Source organism: Myxocyprinus asiaticus, chromosome 25, assembly GCF_019703515.2.
Source record: "Myxocyprinus asiaticus isolate MX2 ecotype Aquarium Trade chromosome 25, UBuf_Myxa_2, whole genome shotgun sequence".
In the NCBI taxonomy this organism is placed as follows: Eukaryota; Metazoa; Chordata; class Actinopteri; order Cypriniformes; family Catostomidae; genus Myxocyprinus; species Myxocyprinus asiaticus.
In genome coordinates this window covers 46387854-46414315 of record NC_059368.1, presented here as the reverse complement: position 1 = coordinate 46414315, position 26462 = coordinate 46387854, and the positions used below count along the sequence as shown (strand labels likewise).

Sequence of the window (26462 nt, the reverse complement as noted above, 5' to 3'; positions counted from 1 at the left end):
ATGAACTATAGTCATATAGTATGAATTAACTCCTTATGAACCCAGTCGGGAAAGGAGTATATTTATAATGAAAGTGCTTGCAACATTATGGTAAATTATAACGGCCTGACTGCAGGCGGTTGTGCAAATGATGGGGAGCTCGTACTTAAAGGGAAGGGCATAAGTGTATATATATATATATATATATATATATATATATATATATATATATATATATATATATATATATATATATATATATTGGCTAATGCATAGCAAGTGCTCTAAACAGAGAGGACTGTGGAAAAAAAAAAAAAAAAGAGACGTTATGTCTAGGTTGTAAAACCTTTTGAATGTGTTTTGAGAGGACCATCCTGCTGCAAAACATATGTCCATGCCCATGAGGCGGCCATGCCTCTAGTTGAGTGGGCTTTAACAACAATTGGGCAAGTCTTACCCTGAGACTCATAAGCCGGGGTAATTGCATCGACAATCCAGTGAGAGAGCCTGTTTGGAGATGGACATTCCTTTTGTGCGTCCTCCATAGCATATAAAGAGCTGATCAGACAATCTGAACTGGCAAGTATGCTCAACATATGCATGTAATGCCCATACAGGTCATAACAATGCAATGTGTACATAGCCTTTCCTGGGTTTGACAGTGGCTCTTGAAAGACCAGGGCCAAACTCCAGACTTTAATTGTCGACTGATAGTGAATGCAGGTCACAGACCCGTTTTGCTGAGGCCAGAGCCGACAGTAGTGCGGTCTTAACGGAGAGCATGCGCAGTTCAACAAAGTCCAAAGGCTCGAAGGGGGGCCCTGCGAGAGCTTTTAGGACTAAAGTTAAGTCCCAAGTCGGGACTGTAGCCGGCTGAGGTGGGTTTAATCGTCTTGCTCCTTTAAGGAACTTTATGATTAAATCATGCTCGCCTAAAGAGGCGCCGGCTTCATGTGCGTGATACGCAGATATAGTTGCCACATACACTTTGAGCGTTGACTGGGTGAGTCCTGCGTCTAATCGCTCTTGAAGAAATATTAGAATTTAATGTATGGGTCCGTTTACTGGGTCCTTTCCATGTAAGAGGCACCAATCAGTGAACATCTTCCATTTTAGTGCATAGAGGCGTCTCATGGACAGTGCTCTGGCTTGTAAAATGGTGTTCATGACTGAACGTGTCAGTTCTGGTATGTGTAGTGTGCCCCGTTCAGAGGCCACACTTGCAGGTTCCACAGCTGGGGCTGGGGATGCCAGATTGTGCCTCGCGCCTGAGGGGATATCCCTCCTCGGTGGTATTTCCCATGGTGAGCAAGCTGTACAGCATCTCTATCATTTCCGGAAACTATGGCTGGTTGGGCCATTTTGGTGCAACTAATAGAACCGTTTCCTTGTCCTCTCGGACTTTGCATATGACAGAGTGAATAAGGCATACCGGGGGAAATGTATATTTGCGTTTTGCCGGCCAATTGTGTACCATTGCATCCGCTCCCAGTGGGGCTTGGGACTTCGAATAACAGAGGGGACAGTGGGCATTCTCCACTGAGGCAAATAGATCGATTTCTGCTTTGCCGAATATTTCCCAAATCCTCAGTACAGTTTGAGGATGAAGTGTCCATTCGCCCATTACCTCAACAGTGGCGGTGAATGAATTCCGCCATGGCTGTTTATATATGCCACAACTGTCATGCTGTCTGAGCAAACCAGGACATGACAGCTCGCTATTTTTGACTGAAAGCCTTAAAGGCTAGAATTACAGCCGATAGCTCTAAGCGGTTGATGTGCCACGCCCTCCTCGCACCTGTCCAGGTGCCGAAAGTCGGGCGTACATCGCACACCGCCCCCCAAGCTGTGTTGGAACCATCCGTGGTCATCACTTTCCGCCTGACAACTTGGGACTTCGAGTACCAGAGGGGACAGTGGGCATTCTCCACTGAGGCAAATAGATTGATTTCTGCTTTGCCAAATATTTCCCAAATCCTCAATACAGTTTGAGGGTGAAGTTTCCTAAATTTACATTTACATTTTACATTTATGCTTTTGGCAGATGCTTTTATACAAAGCGACTTACAGTGCACTTATTACAGGGACAATCCCCCTGGAGCAACCTGGAGTTAAGTGCCTTGCTCAAGGACACAATGGTGGTGGCTGTGGGGATTGAACCAGCAATCTGATTACCAGTTATGTGCTTTAGCCCAATACACCACCACCTCTCCTAAATTCCGCCTGGCGGTTTATATATGCCACAACTGTCATGTTGTCTGAGCGAACCAGCACATGACAGTATTGATATTTCTGATTGAAAAGCCTTTGAGGCTAGAAATACAGCCGATAGCTTTAGGCGCTGCGTGACAACTTGCCCCTCGCTGGTAAAACGCAAGAGCTGTCCGTGGTGCTAAAGCAGCTATACAGCGGCGGGATATAGTGGTATGCATGCACCCTTGGTGCCAAGCACGTCGTGGCACACGACGCTTGAGCCAGCACTGAAGAGGTCTCGTGTAAGAAACCTAATGGAATGACCACCGCCACAAATCCCAATGCTCTCTGAAACAGTTTCAGTGGAAGTGTTCTCCTCAGTTTGAACTGAGATGGACACTGTAGAATAGCTGAAGCAGTAAGTCTCTGTGCTGGCATAACAAAGCCTCTGATTGTGCCAGTAACAGCCAATCGTCGAGGTAGTTCAAGATGCGTACATCGCTCAGTCTCGGGGGCGAGAACCGCATCAATGCACTTTGTGAATGTGCGAGGAGCCAGAGACAGTCCAAAGGGCAGGACTTTGAATTGATATGCTGTTCCCTCGAACGCAAATCTCAAAAACATCCTGTGATGTCGTACAATTTGGATATGAAAGTAAACATCCTTCAGATCTATCGACGCAAACCAATTGTGTGGGCGTACATGCGATAAGATCCGTTTCTGAGCATTCATTTTGAATGGGCGCTTTATAAGTGCACGATTTAAATGTCTCCGATCCAGGATTGGCCGAAGCCCGCCGTTTTTCTTTGGAACAAGAAAATAACGGCTGTAAAAGCCTTTTTGTGCTTGACAATTTGGCACAATCTCTATCGAGTTTTTCACGATGAGACTGTGTATTTTGGCTCGTAACACTGGTGCATCTTCGGACGAAACCGTGGAAGACAGAACGCAGTTGAAATGGGGTGGCTGGTGTGCAAAATTGGATCGTATAACCATGTTTGATCGTTTTTGCACCCATTCTGAAATACCCGTTAGGGCTCGCCACACATCCACGTAACGGGACAGAGAGCAATTTGGTTTGCTCACTGTATAATATGATGCGACGCTCACTATAGGGAAGCGGTTGCGCATAATGTGTGTGCTTTGATGAGGAAGAAGGGACTCTTTATTGAGAATGTGTGAGCATCTCGTGCATTTGCAATGAATGCTGTATACTTTTTTGCACTTATTGCATTTTTTATTGCATTTATTTGAGTGCAAGACACAGAAACAACATTTTGAACAATATTGTGAACAACAGTATTCCTTTCCTGACAAACAATAGTGGGCAGATGGGGAGCTGTGTTTTGTGTCTCCAATCGAGCCTTTTTTGGAGTAACCGCGGACTATACTTTCTGCTTCAAAGGGTTGTGCCCGTCAGGAGTGCTTTTGCTGCGCGTGCTGATACGCAGGTGCCGGTGAGGCAGCAGGTATGTGGCTTTTAGTCGGGCACTGGCTCGGAACAGTGCGAGGGCGAACCGGCTGTGATATACTCCATTTGGGCATAAAGTGTCTCATAGCCTGTGACTGCTGCTGAATCGCGACGTAACACTCAGCAAACTTATTCACAGAGCCGCCAAAGAGGCTGTCTGGAGACACTGGAGCATCCAACAGAGTGGCTTTTTCCTTATCACTCATTTCTGTGAGGGTCAGCCATATACGTCAATCCAGAACTGCCAGGTTGACCATGGACATGCCGATGGCCTGCGCAGTGACTTTTGTGGTATGCAGCGCTAAATCTGTAGTGGTGCAGAGCTCTTTGAATATCTCTGGATCAAAGCCGTGCTCATCCATTTGCCTGAGGAGCTTGGCTTGAAATTCCTGGCACCACCGCCATTGTGTGGAGTGCTGATCCAGCTTGTTCTGCTGCTGAGTAAGCTTTTCCTGTCAGTGCGGACGTTTGTCGACACGGTTTGGAAGGATGTATGGGGCGTGATTTCCATGTTCTGTTATTCGCTGGGCAGAGGTGTGCCACTTTAATAACCATTTTCTTCCCCGTGATCCACATTAAAGAGGATGGTGTCACTGTGCAAGCGCGCCATATAAGGTCACACACCAGGACTTGGATAGTTCGTTATGAAATTCGGAGAAGAGTTTGCGGGACGCTGCCGTTTGATGGCGTCCGGACTGCTGGAACCATTCATCGAGGCGAGACTGTTCAGGTTCCTCTGGGTGAAGCTCTTCGACTGCCCTTGTAAGGATGCGGAGCATCTCCCTGTCAGTGGCGTGTGCACGTCCCTCGCTGGGGTGAGGGGTGGCAGCATCATCCACTGACCACTCGCCTGATGCAGCGAGAGACATAATGACATCGTCATTATTATCCCCAGCATCAGAACCGCTGCACAAGACAAGGCCGCCCGCTCTTTCAGAAGGCCGGAGCTCGTCTCGCACATAGCGTATCGGAAAACATGGGCTTCGGAGAGACTGAGGGGCTCATAGGGCGTGTGCCGCCACAAGGACCACCTCAAAGTCATCCTGCTCAACCTTGCGGACCCGCCGTGCCTCCTCTTGTGAATCCTCGGGTATCACAGAGGCGGGTGGGAGGGCTTTTGAGGCTGAATCATCCCTCAGAATGAGGGTGATTCACGAGCGAAGCGTCTTGAGACTCATGCCCTCATAGTGAGGACAGGATGTCTCCATGAGAGCTGACTCGGCGTTGGCCCAGCCCAGACAGTAAACGCAGCTCTCATGCTGATCTGACGGCAGGATGTGCCTCTCGCACAAGGAACACTTACGAAACTACATCTTTAAAAAGACACGAACATGTAAGTGACTCTTGGATATATATTTATATTTATATCACACAGTATACAATACACCGTATACAATTGCTTTATAAGGATACACAAACCCTGCCTAAGCGCTGCGGAGAAACAGGATGCTGAGGCCTGTTCACCAGCAAAGCGTCAATCGGCGAGGCAGTGTAATATTCACCGGCACGCTGCAGGGGAGCGGAAAGTTTTCCCGTGAAGATTCCGCCCGCTGACTCGTGTATATCGACGGCGAAGGTAGAGGGCTTCTAGACCAGAGATGATCGCTGTCTTGAAGGAAGACATTCTGAGGAAATGGTGTTTGTGCACCAGTTTTTATAGCGGACAGTTTCGCTCCAAAACAGGTGGGGCTCAAACACCATAGCCAATATTAGAATATTGGCGTTATCGTAGAGAGGTTTCAACTAGGTCATGTATGAAGGCACTCCCATATGCGTAACAATGCAATGTCAAGTGTACTGAGTCGTAAGGGAACTGTATTTATGACATCCCCAATGCTTCATACGTTACTGTAGGAAACGCTTTGTGTTGCATGCTTTGCTGTTATGCAGTGCTAGGTGCTACCAATGTTTTTAATATTACATGGAGTTTATGTTTCCTTAATTTAGGAAATTCAGTCATGTCTGTGAAATGAATAGTTGAACAAAAAAAATCATGATAATTTTGTCATTATTTTTTCACCCTCTTTATGATGTTGAGCCCAAAAGGAGACATTTTTAACACTTGTACTGGGCACTATTTTTCAAGCAATTGCAGTGAATGGGGACTAAAGCTTTCAAGCTTAAATTCAAAAGCACAATAAAAGTATCATTAAAGTAGTCCATATGACTTGCGCACTAAATTCCAAGGCTTCTGAAGTCATTAGGGGTAGGTAAAAAAATATAGATTTTCCGGTGCATCGTGATCTTAATTTGACCAATCTTAAATCCCTAGATTAATGTTTTACCCCACTGCGCGACCCTCCGTGAGAGGGTCATATTTGCAACCAAATTTCACGCTATTCGACTAAATTGTACACTGGTGGCCAAAAGTTTAGAATAATTCCTGTGGAGCACTCATATTTCTTCCTGCAAAGTGTGTATTATATCAACCAGGATCAAAACTGTGTCCTTCTGGATCACAAATGTTGCTTGACACTCAAAGAAGGTTATCCTGGCCGTGTCAGCATCTCAGAGAGAGTTCCTTTGCATTGTGAAAGCAAAGTGTTGCAGGTTCACTCCTCCTCGCACTTCCAAACAGCTATACCTCTACAATTTATACAAATCTAAAACCTCCACACAGTTGGCCTACCACAGAAAAGGTAGGCTGAGGAAAACTGTAAACTGTCAAATTTACACTGCACTTTTTCCTCCAAAATAAAAGTTCCAGGTGAAGGTAAAGTAAAAATTACAGAAATGTATTGTATAAAACAATTAATTAAAATTAAAGTCTAATCCTTAAAAACATTCATTTATTATTTTATTTTAATAATAAACGACTGGGTCCCACAATAATAAATCAGTATTAGTACTAGAGCTGCAAGATATGGTGGAAAAATGTCATGACGTCATCGGAGTGCACAGAACATCAGAACCCCTGCCACCCAAATAAAAAATGTCTGTCTATTTAAGTGATCACAAAAATACTTATCTTTTGTTCCAAATTGCATTTAGACTATGTATAATACAGTTTTACCATTAGTTATGTAGCATATATTAAAATTCTTATTTAAATATTTGTATTATTTTTAAAAAGCATATGAATATAACATTAATTTCACCATATTGTGGGATATCCTAAAATAGTCTGTGTTGTGAAATATTTTTTTACACTGCTTTCATGTTCGTATTTATTTCATAATTAGTTCATTTAATGTGGGACTTTTATTTTGAAAAATGTTGTCCAGAATCGCATGCCGTATTCATTTGCGTTGGTTTACCTTTCCTATTCACAGTCTTCGATGAACTTAAAACTGAGAGGAATGATTTCCCATTCATTGAAACCCATCCTTTGATATATCCAAAGCGGCCATTAAACAAGCCAAATCTGAGTTCCAAGACATTGTGTAGTCTCATTATTATATGCACAAATGTTGTTTTGATACTCTTTAATGCTGTCTGTGACATATTGCGATAACTGGCCATTTAAACGGAGCAGGGCACAGCGCGCGCTCTCTCTCTCTCTTATAGCACATAAAAACATGAATGAACATCAGCGGGTATATTGAAAGATACAGTTCGGGTTACTGAAATCAGTCATGTCTTCTCTCTGCTCATGTGCTCACTGCACGCACACACTAGTGACAATCGCGCCCGGTCTGTTCTCTGTAGTCTGCGTCGCCATAAATGTTACTCTTCAACGTATTCAAAAAATCATGTTGTTATTACAAGCCCTTGCGATATGCAAGGATAGATTAACCACTGGACCGATTGGGCCATTGCCCAGGGGCCACTAAACCCAAAGGGCCCAAGCTCTAAATCAATTTATTTATTTATTTATGTACTTATTTATTTTAGGATATCTATTATAAATCCACGTAAATGTCAGCCTTATGTGAAATATTGTTTGTTCGGACGACAGCAGCGCGAGCACAGACGTTGAGTGCACGCACAGGGAATCTGCGTCTCACAGGTGCTGCCCGTTTATTTGAAGGACTACAGAGAACAGCGTCTGATTCACAAAACACTTCCAAACATAAAGATAAGGTGCAGTTTACACTGACTGTGTAAAAGCTGGTGGTTAAAATGATAAAGTGAAAGATGCATTAATACCCTAAATATGTGCATGGTAAACTTTTGTAATATTTGGTTAACCGTGAGAGTTCACAAATGGTTATCGTGTTATTTGTCGGGAGTGGGGACTCAGGAATAAAGAATGATTATTGCCATTCATGCATCAAACACAATGTCAGATAGCAGGAAATAAAGTGCACGGTGAGCAGTGAGCTGAAATGGCACAATACATAGATCTTCAAATAATAAAATCACATTCAGGTTGAACAAAAATATTCTCTGTCACTGCCTGCAACAGAGTAGGCCTATTCTTAATCAATGGAAAATGTGTAATTCTGCCCGAGCAGGTTCACATGAGGCAACGAACGCTACGGTTTATTGGACTTCTTTGGGATGATTTGATTTTTAAATGGTTCAGCATTTAACTTGTGTAATTATTGTCTGCACAATAGAGCAGAAGGGGGAAAAAACATTGGCTCACTGTTTAACAAGCGCTGAAACGTTGCCAGGTGGAAAACAATCTGGAATAAAATGTAACTGTCACATTCCACTTTGCAACTTGAACTTCATCAGAATGTCAGTTTGTGACAGCAGTGCTGAAAAAGCCTGATGCAGCACAACAAATAGTGAAACAGAACACGGGTGTCTCGAGATGCGTTTATAAATATTAAAGTTCTTTTAAACTTAATGCAGTCTAAAAAATGCCACAGTCCTGATTTGTGGCGCGATGCAACGATCAAAGACATACGTCCAGTGCGTATTTACATAGAAAAAACATTTAAAAACAGTGCAGACGCACGTGAACAGCCCCTAACTCGCCCTATAGCCTACTTGAAAAACTGACCCGAACCTGGCCCAAAACCTGTAGGTTTGTCGGGTACCGTCGGACTCGGGTTGAAGAACTCTGTACATGTGTAGAATAACCGAACAGTGATTTTGATATTTGAATACAATGAATGTCCCTATTAATAACGCATGATTTTGAATCGGTTCAGAATTAAAAAGTACATATAATTGGCCGTGTCAGACATTGCTACAAACTTCCATTTATTTGAAAAATCCAACCAAATCTGACTAGCGCATAAAGGTGAACGTAATCACATCATGGGCCTCTCAGGTCTTAATCCGTCCTTGGTGATATGCATATCGAGATATTTAAATTTGCGAAATTTCGATAAATTAGATACATCGTGCAGCCCTAATTATAACAACATTCAACATTCGTGTTTTAATAATAATAATATGTTTAAATATCTTTCTCCCTTATTTTCATAAAAATAATGATAATTACAAGTCAAATGAATTTTTTGAAATTTGCTGTACATGCCATTTATGTTCATATTAAATTGTGTGATATATCTGTTGGCATTACGTGATACTGCTCTGAAGATATCGGCACTGGCTATAAAAAAAATTATAAAAAAAACATATCGGTCGATCACTAGTATAGTGGTGGAGTATTCAGCAGAGAGATCCTTTCACGGTGTGTTGAGAGTAAAAGTTTTTCCGTGTAATATGTGTCCAAACACAAGATCCACATGACCCATTTATCATTGAATACTGTCTCTTTTAATATCCTTTCTGTTATTTACAGTCTGTTGTTCATCAAAAACAACTACAAAAAAAAAAACATTTAAATCTAATCATGCATAGTACAGATGAGATAGTCAATTGAGTCCTCTCTCGTTAACATGCTCTCATCGATAGACCCTCTTTACAGAAATGCCAAGTTTGTTAAAGAGACAGTACCGGTTTTAGCACGTGTTCAACAAATCAATGTAAATATTTGTAAATACTACAAATTAAACAAACGTAACAAAAAATAATATGATAGATATCTTATTTATTTAGTGAATACATGGATTTGTTCATTGTCAAAGTCAAAATGATGAAAAATTAATACTTTTATAATGTACCTAGTTAGGTCCCCTGTATAATTAACAGCATTATCTGGGAGAGAATTTATTTCATATGTAAGCAAAAAGGACACTATAACTGAAATATACCCATATGAATCGAATCTGAATCGAGTCGAGAGCTTGTCATGCGGTATCTAATCAAATTGGGAAATATGCATCAGTACCCAGCCCTAGAAGTCAGACGATAGCTTTGTACGAAGGACATACCCGGGCTCCAGCGGTGGCGCCCGCACCTCATTTGGTTGCACTGGTGGGGTGGGGGGGGGTGCAGTAATGATCAGTGGTGTGCGTCAAGATCTCGAGACTGGTTCGGCGAGTAAAGTAACTTTTCCGTGCTCGCGCTATGCTTCACTGTTTCTCGCAGGCAGTTCTGTAATGATCAATGGTGTGCGTCCAGAGCTCAGTACCGGTTTGGCAAGTAAACAGAACTTTTCCGTGCTCGCGCTGTGCTCACTGTTTCTCGCAGGCAGTTCTGTAATGATCAGGGGTGTGCGTCGAGAGCTCGAGACCGGTTCGGCGAGTGAACGTAACTTTTCCGTGCTCGCGCTGTGCTCACTGTTTCTCGCAGGCAGTTCTGTAATGATCAGGGGTGTGCGTCGAGAGCTCGACCGGAATGGGCTGTTAACTGTTGCAACCAAATCATTGAGTCAGTTAGCTGAACTGGATCAGTACAATTTGTTATCTATTCTTTCAGACTGTTGTTGTGTGCTGTATCAACCGATTGATTGACGAGCCGACAAAAGAACAATTGGTTTATGAATCTGACATTGCTATTTTTCTCATGAACGCACCACTGAGAGCTAGGGCAGGTTTAACTATTGTTTTGTAAGGAACAAATGTATGATATGATTGTATTGGTACAGCCCTCATGTGACTTCAGAAGACTTTGATTATGGTTCATGAGTTGTATGGACCACTTTTGATGCTTTTATGGTGCTTGTTTTTTTTTTTTTTTTTGGAGCTTTACAACCCCAGTCCTCATTCACTTTCATTAAATGAAAAAGAATGTCCCAGATATTCTTTAAAAAATCTTTTCTAATCCATGGAAGAAAGTCCATGAAAGTTTCTTTCATGAAGAAAGAAGGTTTGGAATGACATGAGAGTGAGTAAATAATGTAAGAATTTTAGTTTGTGTGAAATGTCCCTTTAATAAGAGTTTAACTAATGTACCTGTGTCTGTGAGTGTGTTTATGTATAAATAGCTGTTTTGTGAGTTTTTTTTTTTTTTTTTTATCATGCTGTGTGCAAATCATGTGGTATATGTGCAGGTGGGGCTGTCGGGTGATGCACAGGAGCAGATGCGCATGATGCTGTGCCAGAAAGAATCCAACTACATCCGGCTCAAACGCGCCAAAATGGACAAATCCATGTTTGAGAAGATCAAGACTCTGGGAATCGGTGCATTTGGGGAGGTGTGTTTGGCTCGAAAAGTGGACACAGGAGCGCTGTATGCCATGAAGACCCTGCGTAAAAAAGATGTCCTGTTACGGAACCAGGTGGCCCATGTGAAAGCCGAGCGGGATATTCTCGCCGAAGCAGATAATGAGTGGGTTGTCCGGTTGTACTACTCTTTCCAGGATAAAGATAACTTGTATTTTGTCATGGACTACATCCCTGGCGGTGATATGATGAGCCTGCTGATCAGGATGGGCATTTTCCAAGAGGCCTTGGCACAGTTTTACATTGCAGAGCTCACCTGTGCTGTGGAAAGCGTCCACAAAATGGGATTCATCCACCGAGACATCAAACCCGACAACATCCTGATTGACCGTGATGGACACATCAAACTGACAGACTTTGGTCTTTGTACAGGCTTCCGCTGGACACACGACTCCAAATACTACCAAAGTGGTGAGCCAATAATCTGCACTCAAACTAATACGTTATGTATTTCTGATGACTGTTAAAGGGTTAGCTCACCAGAAATATATATTTTCTTTCATTTACTCACCAGGGGTGTATCAAGGGTTTAAGAACATAGTGGAACAATGATCAACAGTAGTTGTGTTTTGGGTTCATTTAACATTAGTCTTGTGGCTGAGAACAGATATTGATTATTAAATGGGAATCTGGGACATTCCCCGGGTGAAATTTTTGACAGTTTAAATAAAATTTATTAGATGTACAATTAATAAATAAATAAATATTGTGGGTGTATCACGTTCTTCTCTCAATTGAGACATCCAGCATAAGCACACAAACGCAACATTGTGAGTAAAGAAACAAATAAATACATATCCAAACCAAAACCATTGAGGCATGTCATGTCCTGTCTGCAACATGGAAGAACTACACAGATGTGCACCATGATAGTGTGTTAAAGCACAACATGACAATGAGCACCGTTGATTTGCCAGTCTCCTTGTTTCATCCCAAACAAACATTACATCAGTGATCACCGAGAGAGCACGAAGGTACATTCAGCTGACATCTATCTCATCATCACCAGAGAAGGGGCATGTTATGTGTATAATTTTAAATTAAAAAGTCCAAAGGTCTAAAATATGCCATGATCCACAACGTGTAGTTTTAATGAACTCATATGCATCTTGTATACAGGTTGTTCTTAATAGTAATTCATTAACAGTTATTCATCAATTCACAAATTCTTACTAAACAGCATAAATATATTAAAATACACGGAACTAAGAATATTTTAAAAGGAAAATGGGAATAGTACATTTCTTAAGTATATTAATTGAAGTTATATTTAAATAATAGGCTACCTGCACACATTATTTGGAGTTCTCCACATGCGATTTGCAGTATTAACATTAACAATTAATTGATTGTTAATTTCCATGACAATCGAGTATGAAAATAGCAAGAAATTGACATCCCTACTCGAAAGCCTTTTGAAAGTCATCATTCTTTGTTATTGCAATGGGAAGAGTGACCAGTGCCATTGTTCAAACGACCTCCTTTTGTGTTACACAGACGAAAGTCATAAGAGTTTTGCTATGACATGAGGGTGAGAAAATGGTTGCAGAATTAGATTTTTGGGTGAACTGTTCATTTCAGAGCGTTGATTAAACTAGTCTCTGTAAGTCATATCAGTGTAAGAACTGTATCTGTTTATTGTCAGGTGATCATGTGCGTCAGGACAGTATGGACTTCAGTAAGGAATGGGAAGATCCTGCTAACTGTCGCTGTGGGGACAGACTGAAGCCACTAGAACGCAGAGCTGCTAGACAACATCAGCGGTGTCAAGCACACTCACTCGTGGGCACACCCAATTACATCGCACCCGAGGTTCTGCTGCGCACAGGTATACGCTACAGCCCCTACTAACATATGCTCATGAGCGTTAATGATGCAGCAGACAGCATAATGCAAGCATCCTGTATAGAGCACTTGGGAACTGAGGACTGGTTCTTATTAAGCTCTGTTTTTATACTAAATACCAGAACCAAGTGACTTTCATGATGTTTGGTTCTGTTTACAATTCTTGAACCATACATTTATTTTTTCGGGTGTAATTGTATTTTTTTTTTTTTTAGTATAGAAACTGGTATCGCTTCTGAAGAGTGGTAATTTATAAAAATTAATTAAATGAAGTTAAATGTCAGTTTTAATTTTTATTTCATATTATTGAATTGCATTTACTGTATTTTTCCCTTATCTTTTTTTTGGGGAGTTAAGACAATTTAGTCTTTGATCAACTGACTTCTCTTCCCTATTGTCCATGTATTCAAATGTCTTCTCTTAAAATCTAAAAACCTTTAAATTGTGCTGATGATTGTCTTTTAGTGCATTTGCTTTTGTTTCATCTTTATTTTAACCCCCAGGTTACACACAGCTGTGTGATTGGTGGAGTGTTGGTGTTATCCTCTATGAGATGTTGGTTGGCCAGCCTCCCTTTCTGGCAACAACACCTCTTGAAACTCAAATGAAGGTGAGACTTTATGTTGGACCATATCAGGGGTGTCCAAACTGCGGCCCGCCGCCTGCTCTGATACGGTCCCTAGGGATTTTAGAAATAGAACAGAATTTGGTCCTCTATAGGGACATTATATGACATTCACACTCTGAACACTGGGTATTGCTATCACGTGTTGCTATTTCAGTCGCCCTTTGCCATCAGGTAGCATCAAGAAGAGTTTGGAAATCTCCAGACAAACAAAAACATTTTTCCTAAAAATGAATGCCCACATACAGTACACAGCATAAATAAGTACACCCCCTCTGAACATAAAGATATATTGTATCATTGTCCCCTTTTGTGCAATTAAATCATTTTCTGTCTTCATTTACTTGACAACATTTGTTGTCAGCATCGAGTCTGAGAGTGATTCAAAGGGATAAGGAAAACATTTACACTTTAACCAACTATGTCTATTTGGCTTTGTTCACATTGCATTTTTTTTGTGAGTGACTGTTTAAACTGCTAGTTATATGTGGCCAGATCAGATTTTTTCTGTTCAGACTACAGTCGCTTTTGCTATCATGTCCACATTTGTTGTCATGTTAACGCAGCAAACTTGCGTATATTCACCATGCATGAGATTGTAGTGATGGGTGTTTTACCACTGATTATGCTTTTCATGAGGGCAGTATCCAAATATGAACATTCTTCACAGACAATGGCTTAAAATGGGAGAGGTGGCATATGCAATGTTTGTTGCTGCTAGTGTTGTTGCTGCCTGTTTTAGTGGGGACATCCTGTATTTTGGCTGAAATTACGACGTCCCATACGTGACGCCTTTTATCTTGGGGTCCTGTATCTTAGCGGAGAGCGAAACATCCTGTATTGAAGGTTTGTGTCCTGTATAAAATCATAAAAAGGGCAGATGGTGAGATGAGGACCCACGTCCTGTGATGAAACGTTCAAAATGCTCAAGTGTCCTGTATTTGCGTGACATTCAATACTTTATCGCGTTGAGGTTACCCGTTGTGGTTTCTCGCAACCGGTATGGGTTACTGCACCTTAGCACAAATCTTTGGGTAAGTTAAGCCAATGTCTGTATTATTATAAGGGGTTTGCAGTGCTTTGCATGCCCTGTAACATATAAATGACATATGGGTGTTTCATTCAGAAGTGATGATCTCTATGCCCTGTTTACCTTCCACTGTGAGAGTTTTGTAGGGCTGAAATGTGTAATAAAACAGACTGAACTCACTTTTAAAGTCACTTAATTGACAATTCTGTTTGTAATGATCCTGGTGCGTGGCCATCATTGTTGTATTAAATTCGAAGTGCCCTGTGAAGGCATTCATTATGCTGTTCGGAGCGCAGTACGTTTTCTCGTCACAAAACCTGACGTATAACATAAAATCCAATCTGACCGTTCAGACTGTGACGCATTAAGAAAAATCAGATTTTAACCGGATTCCAAACTACCTACAAATGTGGTTTGGATGAGGCTTGAAATAAAATCAGATTTAATGTGTTTTTGTCCTGTTCAGACTATAAAAACCTAAACTTTGAGTAACAGCATCCAAAAAAATCTGATTTTTTTTTTTTTTTTTTTTCCTGTGTGAACGTAGCCAAGTATGAAGGTTCAAAAGAATAATCTGCTGATCAGTGTCCCTCAACTGCACCAGAAAACTTAAGTTTTATATTACAACTTTCAGGAGGCTGTACTCATTTTTGCAACATGGCCTTTTACCCTCCCTAGCAACCGGGCCAATTTGGTTGCTTAGGAGACCTGGCTGGAGTCACTCAGCACACCCTGGATTTGAACTCATGACTCCAGGGGTGATAGTCAGCGTCAATACTCTCTGAGTTAACCAGACCCCCATTTGATAGTTATCTTTGATGATTGTTGATTTGAAGGCTTAATAAGCTAATGCTGATTCACATCAATGTTCTGTTGATTTTAAAAATTAATTATCTTTGATAATTATTGCTAATAACCAAACCAGCTCCTGAATGAAGCACCCAACATTAATGGTGCCCCATGTGAGGCATCCTACGTGCCAGTTTTGTCACAGCTATACTGCAGAAGAAATGTTTTTTATCTGAGAACGTTGAATGTAATATTAAAAATTCTAATATTTCAAAATCCTTTAAAATAAAGATGCATTCACCTGAGATATTTAGACTTGCTTTTAGAGAATAGATCTTGAATAGAAGTATATTTTGTCTTTACTGCACTCGCAGAAGTATAATCAAGTGAAAAAATACACTTATATTTAAGATACAATCTCTTAAAGAAAGTCTAAATATCTGTTGCTTCTCAAGTAAATGTATCTTGTTTTAAGGATTTTTAGACAATTTTAAATGGGAAACAAGACAAAAACAGTGAATTTCTTTACTGAATTCAAGTATTTTTCCCCTTTAATTCAGTGAATGTCATTTAGAGGTATTTTTAAAAGTACAAAAAATAGTAAAAGCTGTGATGTGAAACACCTGTTTACAATTTCACTGCACAGCACCAGTAGAGAACAACTACTATTAACCTTCTCAGGGATGTCACGTGATCATGATCGAGCACTGGTTTGCTGTCATGCTGAATGTTTGTGTCTGTTTCAGGTAATAAACTGGCAGACTGCGCTGCATATTCCCCCGCAGGCCAAGCTGAGTCCGGAGGCTACCGACCTCATCCTAAAGCTCTGCCGGGGCCCTGAGGACCGGCTCGGGAAAAACGGTGCAGATGAAATCAAAGCCCAGCCGTTTTTCAAGAGCATCGATTTCTCCACGGACCTGCGGCAACAACACCATGCGCCTTACATCCCCAAAATTACACACTGCACGGACACCTCCAACTTTGACCCAGTCGATCCTGACAAACTCTGGAGTGACGATGCCGACAGCAACCACAACGACACGCTCAACCGCTGGTTCAAGAACGGCAAGCACCCAGAGCACGCCTTCTACGAGTTCACGTTCCGACGTTTCTTTGATGACAACGGCCACCCGTACAGCTGTCCCAAACCCATCGAGTGTGACGATTATGACGAGGAGGAGCTGGTTGACCCTTCGAAGGGACTGGGGTCGGAGCAGGGGCGGGACTTAGTGTATGTTTAGTGTCAATGTGCGCTGGTGAATCTCACAAAAACTCTCAAGAACAGGTCATATTTTACCCTGAAATCAAAAGTAAGAAAATATATTTTGCAGACAATGAAGTCTATTAGGATTTATTTTATTTATTTATTTTTTTTTTCATTGAACAATGAAGTGTATGGATATATCATGGTGTTTGTTGTACTGCCTTTTTTTTGCCGATTTATTTTATTTTTCCCTATGCTGATTTAAATGTATATTAAATATTAGTAAAGTTTTTGTTTTAAAGTAATGAGAATCCCAATTTTTAAAAAAATCATTACGGTAATGAGAATTTGTGGGGAGAAATGTGCAATGCAAATAATGTTGCAATGCAAACAAATCTTAATGTTCCTGAAAATAGACTTTTGCTAAATATATATTTTGCATAAATACATTTTTTTGACTTTTTGATGTTGGGGTGAAATATGACCAGGACTAGTCAGGTGTTTTTGAGATACATCTGTGTAAATGTGAGTTTGGGGTGTTTTTAAATCTTTGTATGTTGTTTCTCTTCAATCTTTGGTGGTTTGACTGGTTGAGTCTGCCTTGACACTTTGTGCTGTATTTATTTTTTTGTTCAAGATGCACTTGTCTGGTGCCTTCTAAACAAACGAGAATCTAATGATGCAGTGGAGCTCTGTATTTTTACACCTCTTTAATTTATTTAAAGACTTTTTAAATGCTAGTTGAAACGAAAAGTTGAATAATTCCTTCCTCAGATGATGTCTTTATTTATGATTGTGTGGATTAGTTTCTCACTCTGAGCGGCCTGTCGATAAACTGCACAGGGATGATCAGACTCTTATTCTTCTGCTGCTGTGACGTTGTTTTCATGCTTTTCTTTCACCAAAACTATGAGGGAAATCATCCATGTAGATTCGAAAATTAAACTGACTAGGTGAAAACATGTCCAGATCATTTTTCACATTAAAATCGAAAGAAGAAATTCTATTTTTGCATTAAGCAAATGATGCCTGTTTGTAAGACCATTAAGAATTAAGCACCCCACAATTTTGGGGGGAAATGTGCATAATAATAATGATGAAAATAATGCAACGATGTCAAAAACTGTAATGGTTCCAAAAAATAGGCTTAGTTTTCTTTAAGCAAAATATAATTTCTTATTTGCATCTTTTTAATTTTGAGGTGTTCTTGACAGGTTTCATGAGACACCCGATAATTCATTATCCAAGCTCACAAGAGAAAACATTACTCTTCTGTGTATTTTCTATTTATACACACAAAATTGTATATATAAATTATGCAGTGTTAATTAGTACATTTCTTTCCCTGTCCTTAGTCCCAAAGGTTTAGGAAATAAATCTGTCAACTGATTGCTAGCCATTCATATACTTGTTTTTGCTTTGTAATCCAATACCAACCTAACTGTCACTACCAAAGCCTTTTCTTTTTCTGCAATAAGAGTCCCATAACGACACAATACTGCATATGGAATATGGATCATTAATCATGTTCTGAATTCTCTCTAGAATCCTGTGCAGCTCTGAATGTAATAGTCAATTCCTTTTCTTTGATTAAACTGGTGGTTTTATTTCCAGAAAGACCATCTGTAGCTATTTTGAGTGTAAATTTGTCTTGAATGTGAGAGGATGGGGTGGTGATAAATAAAACATCTAAGCACAAACCATGTTATTTCTGTGCCCATGTCTACTGTTTGTTTGACAAGTTATGGTGTGTTGTATCTGTAGACATTTAGAGACTATTATTCTAGATGCAGAATATATTTACAGGTGGGTTGTTAGCACAAAACATGTCCGTTAACTTTTATGTAATCTACATCAAGATTTTAGGTTGCATTATATATATATAGGCATTTTTGATCAGCTTTTAATTGCCTTTACTGGTTCATTTGTTCTCCAGTGTCTTAATTTATAAGAGCTCATAAAACCTGCATGCATAATACTATTAAAGGTACAGTTCACCCAAAAACAAAAATTCATCATTTACCCATCCTCATGTCATCCCAGATGTGTGACTTTCATTCTTCTGCAGAACACAAATGAAGATTTTTAGAAGAATATTTCTGCTCTGTAGGTCCATACAATGCAAGTGAATGGTGACCAGAACTTTGAAGCTCAAAAAGCACATAAAGGCAGCATAAAAGTAATCCATAACACTCCAGTGGTTAAATCCATGTCTTCAGAAGTGATATGATAGGTGTTGGTGAGAAACAGATCAATTGTTGTCATTATTACAACTAAATCTCCACTTTCACTTTAACATTGTTCTTTTGATTTTGGTGATTCACTTTCTTCATGCATTTAACACTACTGGGCAGGAAGAAGAATTTCAAGCAAAAAAGGATTTTAAGGACAATTCTGGTCACCATTCACTTGCATTGTATGGACCTACAGAGCTGAAATATTCTTTTAAAAATCTTCATTTGTGTTCTGCTGAAGACAAAAAGTCATACACATCTGGGATGGCATGAAGGTGCGTAAATGATGAAAGAATTTACATTTTTTTGGGTGAACTATCCCTTTAAAATGCTGTAACTTTTCATCACAACATTTCACTTCTTTTAATCAACTTTCTGCAGTGTAACAAATACATTTTAAATACAAATATTTCATGTAGTCAACTAATATGTCATGAACAGTGCATGCACAATAATGGAAATAGTTCAACATAAACATTGCATGGAGGTAAAACTCAACCACTTCTTAACTGTTTGGGTCCTAAATAGCAACCTTTTCAAGGAACTCCAAGAGATTGCCTGTTTTAACATTTTTAAATGGATTTTTGTGAGTCACTGCATGAAACCCACAGTAATTGCAGACAAAACAGTCTAGACTTGTTTAAATGTTTAGGTTAATATGTACATATGTGACCAGTGATTTTTTGTAAATAAACACCCATTAGATAATGTCAATGTATGCACACTGTTCATTTTGATACATTTCTGTATTTAACAGTTCATGTTAAGGACAGCCACATCGCTGGACAATTTACACGTTTTTTTTTTTTTTTTTACTGCTAAAAAAACAAATAGCAACAACAAACATTTGAATAGATCATTTAAAATTTAAGGACAAAATCAGTGTACTTTGCTGTCCAGACAAATAATGATGATTGCATTTTTACTGTCTTCAAAGAAAAGGGCCAATCACAGATGAGAGCAGCTTGTTGAAAATTTCCTGTCAGGGCACGAATATTAGAGACCTTCAGTAAAAGCTGGGGAAATGTGAACAACCATAAATCTGTTCAACTGGACAAGCCTCATGCCACTTCAAAAAAATCTGTCTTGCATGGATAGTTAATAGGATGAAAGCCTTTCACGTGACAGAAACAGACAACATTACAGAGTACAGTGAAGCATTATGACCCGCAGAGGAGAAAACATAGTGACCAGGACCACTGCTTCACACCAAAGACCTGATCACCCTGTCCAGCTTTACATTTTCCCTAACATATGAAACAAACTGTTGGGATGTTTACATTTCCTTAATACAATAAACTGGCCTTAAACAGGTCCATCAATTAACATACCCTATTTCCAACCAAAGACCGCGTAGATGAATTGTCCACAAATTTCTTCATGTCATTAGACGTGGTTTATTAATCATTCATTTGGACTTATCAACCATACAGCTGTGTATCTTCATAGGTCATTTGCCCTTTAAAGTGGCTGTAAAGCACCATTATCTAGTAGCTGCACATGTATAAAAACAAGGAACACTATCTGATGATTACATTTGAGTTATTAGTATTTGTCAAGACACAGTTAAAAACGATTTTTTACAATTTAAGACTGTACAGATGAAAACATTAATTGATGTTAACAGCAAATGGCAATGAAGTCAAGATGAAAACATTACTGATCTGCCTTTAAATCAACATGAACGGCATTCACAACCCACAGTATATGCATAATGCGCTGCACTTCTGAATGAAACAGGACATTCAGTGAGAAAAAATGTGGGTGAGACATGAATTGATTGGATGGTAAAAAGGGTGTTTCCTTCCATGATGGAGCCAGAGCTGAACGTGAGTTTGCAGTGGATTCTGGAGGACTCCCCTCATGAAATAGCAACATGCTCGTTTGAGGAGGCTTTTTGACCGGGACATGGAGGCTGAAAGTCAAGTTCATCCTCCAGAACATCTCCATTTATACCACTAGCAACATTATTTGCTATTATTGCAGTAACCTTGATTAAAATACTGTAAACTGGCATTAAATGACTTGAAAATTCAGCCATTATTTAAATTTTGGGTGAACTATTTCAGTCATGTTTACACTCACCATGTAATTCCAAACCACATGTGTCTTTTTCTTCCCTTCGCTGATTTCAATACAAAAGCAGTTAATAGTGACTCACTTTAAAGCTTAAAAAGCTCGCAAATGTGTCATAAAAGTAGTCCGTGTGACTCTTGTGTCATTCCAGTGGGGTTTAATGTTACTGATTTGTCGCTGTATTTGCAGGAGTTAATGATTTGATTTAAGAGTGAACAACAACTTAAATTTTGCTCTGTTTTTCACAAAATGTGACCATATGCCTTCAGAAAACATGTAATATGATGCATGAGTCACATGAACTTACATTTCGATGACAACTTTGGATCACTGTCAAGTGCTTTTGTATGGAAATCAGCGAGTGTGACATTAATTAAAACATCTCCTTTTGTGTTTCGCAGAAGAAAGTCTTATCAGAACAAGTAAATAATGACAGAATATCTATTTTGGGGTAAGATATTCCTTTAATCTTTTTCATTTTTGACATTGACTGGGCCTTGCAGACCGTCAGTTAGAGTTAGGGTATAGAGATATCTTTCGGGTCTCTTCGTCAAAAATCAAAGGGATCTATGGTCTACGGGATTTTATCGTATGGCAGGAGAAAATATAATTCAAAATCACTTAGAAGTAACAGCACATCTCTCTCCTCAACAAGCTGCATGATTTTTAGGTATCATTCATGTCTGTAGCACAAATGATGCAGCCCGAGTCACACCAATAACTGGAAGGAAATGTCATTATTTCCATAAGCTTCATAAAAGAGCTCTAAAGCCAACCAGCTCTGAGATGAATCACAACATTACAAACTTTGATATAAAAAAACAAAAAGTATTTAAAACTTGGACAAAAACAAAAAGGTTCAAAACTGTGTACTTAACGTCTTTAAAAGAGGGAATCAAGTACAATCCCATGAAGCATTGCCAATGACTTCAATTAAATATTAAACTATTGATTTAAAGTTGATTAGAAGTATAGAAACCATATATATGAATTATATTGCAAAATATTTATATATATACACACATATATCAGTAGTTTGAGAGAGTGGAAAGAGCGACTCAACTGAGTCATTCACAGAGCATCATGGGAGTGGGCGGAGCTGCAGAGCACTCTAGGCGTGATTTGTTCATCAAGGTTCTCTGATTGGTTGATTTCTCTTTAGGATCATGAGTAGTGTAGGTCTTCATCATGAATTCTGTTATTAAAACACAATTTTAAAAAAATGAAGTTGAAATAATGCAGACTGATGTCTTCAACAGAAACACTTCGGCGCTCACCGTACGTCAGTCTTTAAAAGGTTTATAAGTTATTGTTAGAAATGATTTCACCTACGGAAAAAATGAAATGGATTTTAATTTCCAGAACTTGACTGTTGTGCTCTATACGCCGTTAACTAACAAAAATGTACTTATTCATCAGACCGTATTACATGAGATCTGAAATCGAGTTATTCTCTGTTTTTGGTGCCGAAACATAACACCTGGACACATTAGATAAACTGGTAAGAACGCCAGTAAAGCCGTTAAAATGGACTGTGAAAAATGTATGTGTGCTGATCGCTTTATGCTTACACCCTGATAACTGAAAACCGTTTAAGGGGTTTATATGACCTTACACACTGACGGCTTGTTGAACATAATCAGTTTAAGATTGTGCATGTAAATGTGCTCATTATCAGACATGTCAGAACAAGGCGTTTTAACAAATCTTTGGCAGTGTCTGAGACACACAGACATGAATACTTGGCCTACGCGTTGCAAGCATGTATTCCCATTGTACATCCAGTATAGTACTTATGTTTTTGCGTTACTGTGGCAGTAACAAACCTCAGTAGTTACCTTCAAATGTCTGCCAAAAAACCAGATTTGTTATTATTCAGGGAGCATGTTGAGAGAACTAACTATACCTAACTTGCTCAGCAAAATTCTCTTCGAACTGTTGCTCTGCCATGGAAGTAGCTGACCTGAGAGAAAACCATCAGTAGGAGAAAGACAGCTCCTAGCGGCAGTGCTGACAATGTGATGTGCACTTGTGTTGAGTTTAAAATGCACTCACACATTTCAGAACACAACGATGTGAAACTGAGCTAGAAACATTTGCATTCATGTACTTATGTCGAGTGTTTCATATCTTCGGCTGAAGTTTCTTACTGCAGTGTTATCTTCATGTGTAGCAGCTCTATTAATCTTCACTAATCCATCCAGAACTTCATAAATGACAGTGTCTACTACACCAGTGTTATATTATCAGGGTTGTGCACCACTCAGAACTCAACCGAGAATACCAGTTCAACTCCTGAATCTGAACTGATGTAGCAAACAGGATGCAGAAGAATAATGAATAAATAGAATTAAAATGGAATTAAAAGAAAAAAAGTGTAGCGTTTAATAATATATTTTATGTAGGAAATACCCATGAAAATGTAATCATTAGAGTTGTCAATCGATTACAAATTTAGAATTGAATCAATTACATGATGTGCCAATTAATTAATGAAATGAATCGCATTTAATCAAAATTGTCTGAGACCCCCTCAAGTGCCTGTAGAGCTCGAGTTGCACTGGGAAAATTCCTTATGAAGGTCAGGGGGCATGAATAATTGCGATTATCTTTTAAATAATTAATCACACTGGGGTCTGGGTATCTCAGCGAGTAAAGATGCTGGCTATCACCCCTGGAGTCACGAGTTCGAATCCAGGGTGTGCTGAGTGACTCCAGTCAGGTCTCGTAAGCAACCAAATTGGCCCGGTTGCTAGGGTGGGTAGAGTCACATGGGGTAACCTTCTCGTGGTCGCTATAATGTGGTTCTCGCTCTCAGTGGGGTGCGTGGTGAGTTGTGCGTGGATGCCGCGTAGAATAGCGTGAAGCCTCCACACACGCTACGTCTCCGTGGTAACACGCTCAACAAGCCATGTGATAAGATGCATGGATTGACGGTCTCAGACACGGAGGCAACTGAGATTCGTCCTCCGTCACCCGGATTGAGGCGAGTCACTACACAACCACGAGGACTTAGAGCACATTGGGAATTGGGCATTCCACATTGGGGAGAAAAAAATAAAATAAATAATAATTAAAAACAATATTATAATAATGAATCACACTAAATTAATGAATTAAATCGACAGTCATACAAACAACACTTCCTGAAACATTTGATTAGATAATCAGTGTTTGAAATGCCAACTATAGAAATTTGTATTTAATTTATCTATACTATATATATATATATATATATTTTTTTTTTTTTTCATGGACCGTGGAATTAGTCATGGCCAACTGGACTACAGATTTTTTAGAAACATTATTATTAGTACACTTATTTTGTTATCGCTCAATCTTAAATAATCAATTTATTCCAATTTTAATGACAATATTTATTTTTCCTTAGTAAATTTGAAAACAATGAGGTGGATAATTTGTGGTGCTGTAAGGCAAAATTAAAATAATGTTAATTGTTTTGAAAGTATTGAATGTCTAATCAGTTGAGAAAAAATATATTCTACATTAGGGAATAAACAGGCATAATTAGTCAAAATTAATTACATTTTGTCGCTTGTGTTAGACTAATAATATTTTTGTGTTATTGTGTTGAATTTCTTTGAATTGCAATAAAGTAAAATTCTCTTAATTTCAATGTCAACTCAACATCCTGTGGGGCGTGGCCAATTCAAATTCACACTCATGAATTGAAAGGGAGACAATTCTTAAAGATTAGTTCACCCAAATGACAATTCTGTTATCATTTACTCACCCACATGTCATTCAAAGCCCATATGACATTTTCATCTGTGGAACACAAAAGGAGAACATTTGAACAATTGTACTGGACTCTGTTTTCCATGCAATTAAAATAAATGGGGACTGAAGCTTTCAAGCATAAAAAAAGCATACAAAAGCACCATAAAGTAGTACTTATGACTCATGTACTATATTCCGAGTATTCTGGAGTCGTACTATTTTGTGTGAGAAACTGACCCAAATTGAAGTCGTTATTCACTGAAAATTTTCTCCACCAGTGGTCTGTTAACTATTGTAACCTGATCATAGAGTCAGTGAGATCAAGAACCGGTTACAATTTGTGAACAAATCATTCAGACTGGTTTTGTAAATTTGATCAACTTATTCACTGAAAAGATTTGATTCAAAAGAACTATAAAGTCACATGAATGTGCAAAGGAGAGTTAGGATGGATAATAACATTTTCAGTGAATGACTTCACACTCCTCACACAAAGCTGTCGTATGACTTCAGAAGGCTTGGAATATACTGCATGGACAGTCGCATTGACTATTTTATGATACTTTTATGGTTCTTTTAATGCCATCTTGGAGTTTGATAGCCCCAGTCCCCTTTCACTTACAATAAATGGAAAAGAGCAGCCAGGATTATCTTGAAAATATATAATAATAATCTTTTGTGCTCCACATATAAAGTAAGTCATACAGGTTTTGAACGACATGAAGGTGAAAAAATAATGATGGAATTGTAATTTTTGGATGAACCTTTAAATACTGAATTTTGCCAAAGCATGTACTGTATATTATATACTAGCTCTCCTCCTGTTTGTTAGTTCTCAGCAGCCTGAGTTCATCTTCCAGATAGCTTATTCTCTCCAGTAGAGCAGATCTGTCAGCATCGGCTCTCTGGTTGGCTTGCCAGCGTGCTTCCTCAATTTTCCGTTCATACCAACGCTCCATCTGCAGTGTCACAGCCTCAAAAAAGTACTGCGTGACCTCCAGCGCATGCATGTTTTCACGCTCCTGGGCGAAAGAAGTCTCGGCGGCTTGGCGGTCTCCTGAACCTTCCGAGGTTTGTGTGTCTGGTTTGGTCTTGGCTCTTTGTCGGCAGCGCTTTTTGAGGTTCTTGTTATCTAGCACATCTTCTCGCACCAGACTCGAGTCCTGCCATTGATCTTGCGCTCTGGGAGGGTCACTACACACCCGTGATCTTTGTTTAGGCCGGACTTTACAAGGAGAATGGGGTGCAGACTGATTTTGTGATGGCTGCTTCTCATCTGAAAAGACAAAGAGAAATTCTGTTCTGTACTACAACATACACACTGTAAAAGAGGTGAACCGTTCAGCCAAAAATGAAAATTCACATGATTTACTCCTTTACTCTCATGCCAAACAAGTTTGTTGTTTTTTTTTCCATTGAACATGAAAGGAGAAAATCTGAAGAATCTCTATGCAGCTCTTTTCTATGCAATGATAGTTCATAGTGACCATGTCTGTCAAACTCCAAAAAGTACAAAAACACCATTAATGCACTATAAGAGCAACATAAAAGTGGTCCATATGACATTTTGCACTTATATATTACTAGAGATATCCTGATACCAGTATTAGGCCTGATACTGCGCTGACGTACTTGTCCTTGTACTCGTAAAAAAGGCTCAGATACCAAAAAACGGTGCCATTTGATGTACAAATGTCATTTTGTAAACATTTGCACACAAATTAAAGTGAGATATGTCCTAGGTGAGATTATTAAACTACAAAGGCTGCAATGTAATGAAATAAATAAATAGTCTGCATGTGCAGCACGTTTCAAAGTGAATGTGTTAAGCCGGTCGCTCATACACTGAAAAAATCTCATGAGTCA

General features: G+C 39.4%; 2 protein-coding genes across 6 annotated transcripts in view; one reads left to right on the top strand and one right to left on the bottom strand.

Annotated features, from left to right (window-relative positions):
- LOC127416153 (serine/threonine-protein kinase LATS1-like) overlaps positions 1-18253 on the top strand; it is a 30448-nt gene extending 12195 nt beyond the window's left edge. The window contains exons 5-8 of one of the 2 annotated variants that reach the window (XM_051655324.1): positions 10881-11463; positions 12698-12880; positions 13401-13507; positions 16088-18253. In XM_051655324.1, coding sequence (XP_051511284.1) covers positions 10881-11463; positions 12698-12880; positions 13401-13507; positions 16088-16582 — 1368 coding nt within the window. In that variant the 3' untranslated portion in view covers positions 16583-18253. Of the gene's footprint in view, positions 1-10880; positions 11464-12697; positions 12881-13400; positions 13508-16087 lie in introns of those variants that run through there. The other variant, XR_007893062.1, reaches the window with a different exon arrangement.
- Positions 18254-19643: 1390 nt separating this feature from the next.
- LOC127416156 (ankyrin repeat domain-containing protein 6-like) overlaps positions 19644-26462 on the bottom strand; it is a 66099-nt gene continuing 59280 nt past the window's right edge. For 3 of the 4 annotated variants that reach the window (XM_051655336.1, XM_051655335.1, XM_051655337.1), the window contains one exon: positions 19644-25872. In XM_051655336.1, coding sequence (XP_051511296.1) covers positions 25406-25872 — 467 coding nt within the window. In that variant the 3' untranslated portion in view covers positions 19644-25405. The remainder of the gene's footprint in view (positions 25873-26462) is intronic. The other variant, XM_051655338.1, reaches the window with a different exon arrangement.